This window comes from Nestor notabilis, unplaced genomic scaffold, assembly GCF_000696875.1.
Source record: "Nestor notabilis isolate BGI_N333 unplaced genomic scaffold, ASM69687v1 scaffold1387, whole genome shotgun sequence".
NCBI lineage: Eukaryota > Metazoa > Chordata > Aves > Psittaciformes > Psittacidae > Nestor > Nestor notabilis.
Genome location: NW_009936857.1, coordinates 53,470 through 65,237, shown reverse-complemented (window position 1 = coordinate 65,237; position 11,768 = coordinate 53,470). Strand labels below are relative to the sequence as shown.

The following is an 11,768-nucleotide window of genomic DNA, read 5'->3' as shown; positions in this document are numbered from 1 at the left end:
CTTGGACTATGGTATCTAAGAAGTGTAATCCAGAGAGGGCCTTTTTACAAGGCCATGTAGTGACAGGACAAGGGGTAATGGCTTTAAACTGAAACAGGATAGATTTACATTAGATCTTAGGATGAAATTCTTCATTGTGAGGGTGATGAGACACTGGAACAGACTGCCCAAAGAAGCTGTGGCTGCCCCACCCTTGGCAGTGTTCAAGGTCAGGTTGGATGGGGCTTTGAGCAACTTGGTCTGGTGGAAGATGTCCCTGCCCATGGCAGTGGGGAACTAGAGTTGGTTCCAACTCTAACCGTTCTATGATTCCATGAGTAACAGCTATCAGTCAAACTGTGGAAACACCAGTACCCTATCATGATACATACACATACACACGCAATCACATCCAGTCATATGCATACCTAGCTAAGAAGAAAAGTGTTCAAGTGGAATAAAAAGGACTCAGCAGAATTATCTAATTTGTGGAAAGTACAGCAGTTCTGAAAACCCTGGGACCTTTTCAGACTGCTAAGTGGAGGCAAGTCCAGCTCTATATCTACCAAGGTCCACTTCTCTTCAGTATGTTTATTATCCAGATTGACGCATGAAACTGACAACCATGACTCTCTTTTGTTTAGGATCATCCATTGTTGAATCGTTTTTCATTGCAGTCAAAGGGCCTGTTTGAACTTCTTAACTGTTCATCACACATAATTTGGAGTATTTAACATTATGTCAAGAAAATTGCCCACTGCTCCCCACTGTGGAAACCTATGGGAGCTCTATATCTTTAAACTAATTTTACTTAAAGTATTCCATTGAATAGCATGACTGTTTCACTATAATCAGTGCAGCAGTAATGTAATTAATCTCAAAATTGCTGCGGGGAGTACAAGGCATCTCAGTTGCTTGTCGTAACAATCTAAATTAGCGTATTACTGAAAGATGCTGGGGAACAGTTCATTTTAGGTAAATGCTGTCAGGGTATCCATCCTTTCTATTTCTAAAGATGAAATTAAAACTATCATCATAGTTCCCCTTTTGAAATCCAAATGAGTATGTTTTGAGGTGGGGAAAGTATAATTAAATTTGATATGGTATTCCTACAGATGCAATTTTGCATTTTATAATAATTAAATTTATTTGAATAAAAATTCATGTTTTATTTAGAAAAGAAAAACTGGTTTGGCTCAAAGCATGCTATTGTATCAGAACAATTCTCTTTTGTCACTGAAATCTCACAGATGGCTGCTTCTTTTTCTAAGCAAAAAATTATTCTTACTGGTTTACTTTTTGTACACCTATCCTTGTAACTGTTTTATTTAGACATCTTTTGACTGGGCATGCAACTCCTATAAGGTACAGCATATTTCAGACGGGAACATTAAAGAGTTAAATATAAAAGAGATTCCAATAATAAATGATTGATGATTATGATTCTGTGATTCTATGATTCCATAATAAATTGTAGAGAATAGCTGATGCAGGTGCCTGGAATCCCATACTTCAAGTTTTTTAACCCATCCCCTCTTCTTAGGAACTAAATCAAACACCAAATGAAATGAAAACCATTACCCTAATATAAAGGTTATGAAAGGTAATGAAAGTAGTAAATTGAAGCCAGTTCAGCCTGCTGTTCCCCATGGTGCCACAACACAAGAATAGGAAGTGTTTTCAGTTTGCTGAAAAAAATCAGTGGAGTAAAATTTTATTTTTTCAGGATTGAAGATTAATATTTCAACCATAGATAAGGGAAGAGATTAAGACTTTTGATAGGCAAAGAGTTGAAAGTACTTCTCCTGCTCAATGAATATACTCTCCAATGTTAAAATCACAAGACTACACATTTGTCAACAGTCTGAAAGAGAGTCAGATACTCCAATTAGATGTTGTATTTTCTCAGTGATGATCCAAAGCAGAACACAGAACAATCCAGACAGATTATCACCTAATCTGCTCTTTCAATATATATAAGAAATCAAAATCTAAGTACAACAAGCACTGAATAATTAAAGAAATGCATAACAGTAAAGGCCTGATTTTAATTTGCATAATTTTTCCCTTAATAGTGCCTAATTAAGACATCAGCTTAAAAAAAAAAAAATCCAACAGAACTCTAAGATTTTCTGCACTGAATTACCGTTAAGGACTTTTAATGGATGTCTTAATTAGACTTTGTTATTCATGGAAATTTTACACAAATTAAAATCAGGTCCTGCATGCAACATTCCCAGCTGAGTCTCAGCAAAAATGCTATATGGGACTGAAAGACTTTTAATCCATGCACAGATAGCAATTTGTATTCTAAAGCCAACATACTCCATTTTCACTTTTTTGGTTTAATTTGCATTAATATTGTAACTTACAAAAACCACATAGTTAGGATTTCTCCCTTCAAAATTAATTTTGATTTTATGGACACACTTTTTTTTTTTTTTTTTTAAGTATGCAAGAAGTCTTGTAGCTGGACAAGAGCAATAGCCCACGGGGACAATAACCACAGTGACCTTCTGACATCACAAAGTAGCTGTACCTGTTATTCACCACAGAAAGTTTGATTCAGTCTCAAGTTCTATTGTGGTTTTGCCCAAAACACATGCTGAAAGGCCAGTCATCGTTGGTGAAAAACAAAATAAAAGAAAGCACAAAACAAAATACTGTCACAGCAACCCTGTGTCTTACCCCTGATAAGACAGTCCTTCCTCTTCAGAACACGACAACCTGACCATTTCAAAAAACATGCTAAAGCACAAGCTACAGGGCTCCACAAAAGCCTTTCAGACAAAGCATCAAAAATAAATAACAGCCTAAGCAGCAAAGATTACATTACACTGATACTGGAAATACTCCAAGTATTGACAGACCAAGTCTCAACTGCAGTTTATCCTATAGTGCGGATCACATGCTAATGCTATGTGCTGATGCTATCATGGGAAGCAGTTTTGCAGACAGTCCTTCACAGACTACTTTGCTAATGGAAACCATGTTAATTTCCCATATCAGACACAAGTCTCTATCGGTGTAGCAGCCAGTCACCACATATTCTTTACAGAAGGAAGTAAAACAATTTTGTGGGTCTGTGCTGTGCTCTCTACAGTCATGTCTTTAGATCTGTGCGAAGAAATGTCAGGTGCCTAGAAAACCGGGCAAGCATTACCTTGCCAGAGTTTATTTTCACTGTCAGTCTATACATATACATATACATATACATATACATATACGTATACGTATACGTATACGTATACGTATACGTATATATGTCCATGCATGTGCAAGTGTACGCATGTGCATATCAGCGCACTCCTTCCTCCAGCCTACATTAGGAGCTTTGCCTCTGGCAGCCATGCAGGGCCACAGAGGGGCCCAGCCTGCAGGAGGGGTGAGAGACTAGGACCTTCCCTGTTAGTGCTGCTGGGTCATTCAGTACAAGTAATTTTCTGACAGAATAAGACTGTTCTGACAGAGGAACAACAAGTGGATATGCCCTTTATTCAACTGTGCTGAAAAAAAAGTTGCTGTATCTCTTATATGCCAGACCCCAGCTTGCTCTGAGACCAGAAGTAGTGAGACACTGGTCTAGATGCCCTGGAAGACACACATTCCTAATAGGATTTCTTTTGAAGGGTTCACATCGTTTTACAGTACCTGGCTAGTCTGTGGGCTGGACGGGTCGTAAGAAGGTACATAATTCTTCAGAGTATCCTGAGGATTCAGGTGGGGAGGATATCTGATCGTTGGATGAGAGAAGTAGCTAGATGGGGCAGGAGGGAGAATAGCTTGTGCTGGAAATGGCAATGGTGAAGGTGGAGGTGGAGTTCTAGTTGAGATGACTGGAGAAGATAAAATAAAATTAAAGTTACTTCGCATCTTGTTTCTTCTAACATTCTTCACCTCTTCGTTACAGCAAGAAAAATAAAAAGTCAGTTATAAATCAGTTCACCGCATTTATGTTTCATGGCATCTTTACAGAAAAACTTACATGTCCTTCCCTCATATCATCCCAGGCAATGCAAAGTGCTACTGTTTCAAGTTCATAAATAGTGTATCTTGGTTTAGTTTTGTGGGTTATGCCATTAAATATTTTCATTTTTTCTTTCAATGGTGATTATTCTCCAGCACAAAAGATATTTCAATTATACATTTTCCCATCTATAGCCAAAATAAACAAAATGTATTTTAGTAAGTAAAACCTACACTTTTATCCACAGCACTCCTGCAGAGGAGAGAAAAGTCACCAAGTCCTAAGAAGCAGTTAGTGATTCCTCACTTCATTGCACTCTTGCTGCCTCTTATGGGGACAGGGTAATAACTACTGATCAATAATACCATTAATATTAGCTGACCTTTGTGAAAATGCTAATGAACGTTAAACTTCAGAGCCTGGGAAACCAATCCATCCAATAAAAATAACACTGACAAACAAAAAACTTTCTATCCTATACATATTTTTCTTAGCACTCTCTTTCTTCCCAGCCCCTACAAACACACACTTCTCTACCTATATGTAATGTCTAAACCACCAGCAGTGTTTTCTCAGTGAAAGAAATGAGCAGCATGCCCTGCTGCTGCCCAGTTGCCCAGCTGGAAGTGTAGAGTGTCCTTCTGTCACACTGTACATCAACCTGGTTTTCACCCTCACTATACATCTAGAGAATATCTACTTGGCAACGTATTGAATTCAATGGAAATGGAGAAAAGACAACAGTGTTTTCATTTTCATTAGTGGGAGGATACAAAATCGGGTCTGTATAACTTATAAGCCAAGTATTTTATAAACTGCTCATGGTTCTATTCTGTACCAGCACAAGCACATCAAAACTGCTCTTCTGTACCTTTCACATCTTTGGGGGTTTTTTGAGCTTAATTTTCAAATGACTTGTTATTTTTGAGCTTGGGAAAACCATAGTTTTCCCAAGAAAAATCAACAATAAGAATGTTCCAAAATTGCTGTACCCAGTAATCGAAACCCTGCAAATCTCAAAACCATTCCTCACTGACATAACAGAAGAAGGTACATGTTAGAAATCAGGTTTCCTAGCAAGTAAATATCTCATCTATAAATTAGGTTCTGTCACTCAAATACATATATCTAAAAATTATACACTAAATCAAAGATAAAGATCTACTTATAAATATAGGGCCAAAAATAATTACAGAAGTCTCTTTTGTGACCAGCTCATTTTAACCACAGCCCCACCAGTTCGGTTTAATCATAAAATATTAGTTACTGCTCTGACACGTGGGAGGGAGCTGCACAAAGCAAACACAAGTGAGCAGAAATCTACCCCTTCCATTTCACCCATCATCTCAGATGTGCTTGAGTATTTGCTGATAGTGGAAACCTTACAGAGACCAGAATGGTTGCAGGCTCACATAATATGAACTAAGAGGATGTAAAGGGAAACATAGTCTTAAAAATGAACTGTGTAAAGAAAAAGTTCTTAGATCAGTCTTACTCCTCTAGTCACCCAGCTTTACTCAAGAATTGATACCTTTTATATTCAGCTTACATGGAGACAGGATGAGCAGCTGAGGAGAGACTTTCAAAGAGCATGGTCTCCTCTGAAGAATAAGGATTGCTCTTACCTCTAAAATTAAACAGACCATGATGCTGGAATTTTCCTGTCATTCCTGATAAACCCTCAAGATAACATGCATTCCATCACTTTTCAAGTGTCTTCTTCACACTTTAAGTGAAGTTTTATTACAGATTTACTATGGATTTCAGAAAACAGATGTTGAAAAATATTTATCAGGACTGTGCTTCTTTAGACAGAGCTTTCAGAAAAAGCACTAGTATTTCCTTGTGTCACATAGTAAGCATGGTTGTGACTTCTCTTGTGTATTAAATCCTACCTATTCTGTTACTTAAATACAACTCAGTTGTAGCAACATTATTAAAAAAAGATCTAGGCAAAAAGAGGAAAGACAGGGAGGATTTTTCCTCGATCAGCTTCTTCATGCAATCTACAGCTAATTTTATTCGCTGGTTAATCCTAAATCCTCTTCAGTGACTTGCAGCAATCAGACTACCTGAACTGATTTTAATGAGCATTGCTGCAAGTATATGCTGACCTCTTCCATTTCTACTCTTATCAGTATTATAAGCAGGACTAAGTATCTAAGAAAGTCTGCAAAAATGCATCACAATCTGATTGTAGGAAAGGATAACAGACCAAAGGAATAGGGAGGTATTTCTTCCCCCTCCATAACCCTCACCACTGTGTGCAACTCCTGGAATTCCTGGATGGTGATGCTGGGGAAAAGTGCTCAGTCTTGGTGAAGAATCCTGGGGAGAAGTAGGACTAAACAAAGGCTTTTCAGGTTTCTTCATTGTAGGAGAAGACATATCTGCAACAGAAAAAAATGGAACAGTGACATTAGCTTAGAAGTCTGTCTCAGGACAGATGATTTGTAAACCACAGATATTTTTTTTTCACTGTTCTTGCATAAATATTATTTGCTGAACCAACTCCCATATGACCAATATATTAATTTTAAATTATTGCTTTCAAACTTGAGAATGAATAATAATCCACTAACTGCTCTTCATCCTGCAAAACAGAAACTACATTCCTTTCATACCAGACAAGCCAAACAGTGAAGAAACGCATGTCTTCAGAACCTCCCTAAGCACTTCTCAGTGCCCCAGAACATCACCAAATCATCTGCTCCTTCAACAGCCACATAATATTTATTGTATTTTTTTAATGGAACACCTACACTCAGGTGTGTAGGGTAACTGCCATACACATGCTAGTTTATAGTATTTATTATTTTGTGATTTCAAAGCCCATCCCTTACCCTTCCCAAACTCATACTGAAACTTCCTGAAGATTAAAGGCTACTTCAAATTCTCTATCACATTTTTACCATGTTTCAAGTAAGGCTTTCCCACTGTTCCTTCCAGTTTCCCTATCCAAAAAAAAAAAAAATCTCTTTAGAGTTCACTGTGTGAAGATAACACACTAGTAGGGACAAATGTATGATTCCTAATATGCAGGGTTATTGATATTTCATAAAGCAAAAATACTTGATTCTTTCTGAAAGTTTGAACTAAATATATAACATTTGTTGGACATTTCACCAAGTGATTTAAAAGTACAGTATTTTATAGGACACCCATCAGTATCCTAAGTGGGTTCCATTTTAAATCAACGAGACCAGACTCATGTTTAAGGCAAAGGTAATTCCTTAAGCACTTTACTGGACTGGAGCCATGTTGCAGCTGACTTTCCTACACAGACCACGTTAGCCCTTGAAGTGGTTTTGGCACTTTCAATATTAGCACACCATATTGTGCTTTTCTTGGTGGACATACAATCATCTTAGGAGACAAAGACGCCTGCAAAATGTAAGCACCTTACTGAGACCAAATTGGACCAGTGCTTTCTGAACTGGCTGAATATTAAGAGTGGGTTTTCATCATGAAAGCCATACCTGGAGCAGGAACAGTCAAGTTGAGAGACCACTTGCCTGCTCTGCCGCATGCCATTATCAAGCCCTGCATAGGCACAGGCACCAGACCCAAAACAGACTCTGCCAGTGCCCCTCCATCATACTCGTGCAACTGCCCTGCTCCCCTCTGGTCCTCAGAGTAAGTCTGCTGATTTTCCAGAATCAAGGTTCAATTCTTCAAGAAGGCTGCTGAGAAAGGCTTTTATTCATCAGAACATTAAGCAAGAGCAAGGAATTGCTTTATAACACAGCAATTCAGTACTCATTCAGCTTTAACAGATGTAACAAAGGTTACTGCACACTTTTTATTATTCTGACATGTTGCAATATTATGTTGTTATCAAAACCACTTAATGTTGACAGAGGCACCTCTAGCTCTCTTAGAAAAATGTGGTAAATAAATTGTTGAGAAAGAAAATGGAGGATTATTTTGTTTCTTTGAATTTACCAGCAGGTAGCAAAGACAAAGTTGCCAAATGGTTAGTTTTGTTGAATACATTCAACTAAGCAAAAACATAATTTCTTAAATTGTAAGACTGGGGTTTTTTTAATGGATTTTTACATGGGCAAAAAATGATAGGACGGCATACTGATTCAAATATTTCAGTATGTTTTATTTTCTTCTGAAATGACAGCCCTAGCTTCCTCATATAAGGTCCTAGTTCCATCAAAGGAAGAAAGCTCTCACACCTCCACAACAGATGTAAGGTTTTATAAAAGCCTAGGACAAAATTAACCAACTATTGTCTTTAATCTGTGGTTCTGTGCATGCACAGTCTCAGCTTCTGCGGAAACACTGCAATGTTGCAGTTGAAAAAAAAAGAAGAGAAAGGTGTTTAATAGCTTATGAACATAGCCTCCCACTACAATGCTGTGGTCTTCAGTAGTTGTCACAGAACTTATCAGTGACCAAATAGCTTATTGACTCTACCACATATAAGCAATCACAAAAGAATGTACACTTTAATTTTATTTCAAGATAGAAATACTGTGCTTAAGTTTCTCTAAGGAAAATCTTTTCCTTATGTAAAGCTCATATTCAACAGAAGAACTCAAGAAAGAAAGAGCTGCCTAGCTCCTGAAGGTCTGCATGCATCAGCAGCTCTGATTTCTGGAATGCAACAGGGATTTAATTTGTTTGGTGACTGTTACTTCAATAAACAAGCAAAAGTTGTTGTGTTTTTCAAAATCAAAATATTTTAGTTGCTTGAAAGTATGCTATATGAAGTGTAACGTAATCAGATTACCCATTAACCCTCCAGGGGCATCACTAATTTGAAAAGAATTTACAGAAAAGGAGCTTGACAGGTATGATAACCCTTACATTTGCTTTAAAAAAGTGCAGTTTATTCCTGTTCCTATTTTATGGAAGTAAGAATTGTAGTTAACATGTAGAAAACTGGCAGCATAAATTATGAAGCAAATGCAGTTAACTTCTCATATAGAAGACTTTCCTCATCAAGGTGAATGCAACTGGTAGTCAGGAATAGAAACTACATCCCTGCTATAAAAACACTCGTAACTCACCAAAACAGCAACTTTAATGTATACTACTCAGCGCACTAAAATGAAATAATTTCAGAAGAAATCTTGTTACAGATAACATAGACAACTGCAAAGAATAATGGCTGAAGTACAGGCAGCAAATTCTTCTTTAAAACAATGCACTTTGCACTGAGAAGTAATTCAGATAGCCCCATCCCCCCCCAGCCTCCATGCCTCTCCCCATGTGTGCCTGGCCATCATAACAGAGCATTCATGCTCCTGCCATTGCCAAATAACAGATGCAGCGGACAGGGGAGACAGAACAATAACTGTTTGTATAGGTTAGGAGGGAAGGCTGCAGCCATGTCTTTCTTGACCAAGAGAGTAGGCTTAGAGATTTAATAGGAAAACACACAAGTTACATTTCTTCAGAGAATTACCAGTTACAAAAACAAAAAGTGGGGAAAAAGGAAAAAAAATGCAATGCAGTTTTTCACTGCCTCTAGTTTTGCTCACAAGAAACTGTGCCTTCAAATAAACCAGAATGAGTTAGTGTGACAGCGAGATCTCATGTTATTTTACTAGTAGTTTCTACATAATAGAAAACACACATTTTTCTTATTTTAAAAATCTTAGTTTTTCAACATCAGGAGATACAGTCTCGTAGCTACATAGAGCTTACTTATTACTGATAATTACATAATGAGTGACAAATAGAGGTCACAAAACCAGGCCACTTGCTCTTACACCTGTGACAAAATTTCAGGAATGAGATTCCAATTGTTATTACTTTGAGAATGAAAATAAAACTGTTTTAAGTGTGACTTATTTTTAAGCTTTTGGAAAAAATGTTAAGCACAGATGAAAAGCAGAAAGATGCCAAACCACTTAGACAAAATCATAAAAAGGTCAATGTTGATCAGACACTGTGTCCTGTCCTGCTGAGAATTTTCTTCAAATGTGGAAGAAGGTTTGTTTCTTTTTTAATTCACAGTGCTGTTCCAAATCACTCTTGTCTGTATCTGTATTTTCATATTACTGTGCAGATACAGTATGTATGCACCCAAACAGGTGGCATGATACACATTTTAAAGCATCAAATCAAAGAAAAAAAGGTTTATGCAAATAAAAAGAGTTAGATCATCTGCCTACATAGGAAAGCAGAAGAGCTGCTGTGAAGCATAGCGCATGTAACCTGTTCATCAGCAGCTTGCACAAATGGTGCTCCAGATGTATAGCTGTTTAAGACAGCCCAAGGCAACAATTTTGATCAATTCTAATGTGATAAAATGCTGCGGGAAAAGTGTGCAGAAACGTGTTTACATCAGCCTTTAATTAAACTGTTGTTCTCTTCCAAAGAACCTTAGGAAACACTAATGAGACATGAGTTTTGTCAATTTCCTTATCAAAGCAAAGACCCTCTTCTTCAGTCTGAAGCAGTTTGTCATCCAGGCAGTTCCCTGGATGAATGTCACCTTGGCACACCACTTGGCAAGCCACATGTTAGCAGAACTTGGTTAGAATTGAGCAGTGATCCAGGGCAATTTCAAACATCCACCTGCCTGCTTCCTGCCCACCACCACAACACAGCAGCTTCTCTTCCTTCCTCATGAGACATACTTATGAGCAGAGTAAGAAATCGTAAACAAATATTAAATCTTTTAATGCAGTTTATTATTTACCTCTTTTTATTAGTATGTTTTCTATTACTTAGTTTAAGAAAACTTTCTTTACAAGGTATGCTCCTGCAGACAACAATTTGTAAAGATTCATTCACAGGTCATTAGTGTAGCATCACCTCCAAGCTAAAAAAGCATTCAGCTTACTGTATACGTAACCCCTGTGAATGCAGGAAAGCTATGGAGTCCATAGCACTGCCAGCAATCTGTGAGAGGCATCCTTTCATTCTACAGTTTTAAATAATCTGCTCTTTTCCCAGAAACAGTACCTGGTGTAACCTGGTGACAGGATACACTACATACATCACATCCATCTGTGCCTCACTTTCCGCTGCCTCTAACACAGCTGATGGGTATGCTTGTGTGAAGCACGTGTGAAAACTTAAGTAAAACTTTAAATTCACATTGGATAGCTGGATGATGATGACGAATCGTGACAAATACCACCATGCTCAGGAGAACCAGTTTTGTTTTACACCTGTGCATGTGACAAATGAGCAGAGCCACTCTGCACAGGAAGAGCCAGCACACTAATTTTCAGATGTGTTCAGTCCAGTTTTCTTTAACCATGTAAGCATCCTGTATTTCTCAGGTCTTAATAAGGCACCTAACACTGAATATTGACAGCTGCGTGGCTCTAAAGCACAACCACCTCTCATTTGTAAGAAAAAGGCTTTGTTGTATCTGTCCTGAAGACTTGGCACTGAGGCTGAAAATCAAAACATTTTAATTCATTTATCTTCTTCACAAAAAAAAAAAAATGGTGACATATTTTTGTGAATAAATAAGAGAGATAGATATGCCTGAACAGCCTGGTGTCTGAGAAACTTGATGCCTAGAACAGAGAACGACTTGCTAGAATTTCTGTTCAGTATCAGGCAGAGATCAGGCTTTGCATCTAGCAAAAGTAAACAGCTTAAGAGGGTGACTAGACTAGAATTTCTTCCAATGCCATTTTCAGTACTGCAAGCTGGCGAGCAAAACACTACATTACACTTCAGCAAAACAAGAGTAAATTTATTACAATAACATCTGAATTATTTCCTTGATCATTCTCTATTAATCTTTTCTAATAAATTGCACTATTTTATTTTGCATTGCTCCGTAAGTATTAATATGTAAAAGAGAAGAAAGTGATGTAAGAACTTTCAAACTGAAATG

At 37.5% G+C, this 11,768-nt stretch overlaps 1 protein-coding gene across 1 annotated transcript in view; it reads right to left on the bottom strand.

Annotated features, from left to right (window-relative positions):
- Positions 1–11,768, bottom strand: part of NFIB (nuclear factor I/B) — a 64,282-nt gene that overhangs the window by 27,203 nt on the left and 25,311 nt on the right. The window contains exons 5-7 of the mRNA XM_010018556.1: positions 6,205–6,336; positions 3,626–3,815; positions 1,506–1,514 (exon numbers count right to left, since the gene is read on the bottom strand). Of these exons, the coding sequence (XP_010016858.1) occupies positions 1,506–1,514; positions 3,626–3,815; positions 6,205–6,336 (331 nt within the window). The remainder of the gene's footprint in view (positions 1–1,505; positions 1,515–3,625; positions 3,816–6,204; positions 6,337–11,768) is intronic.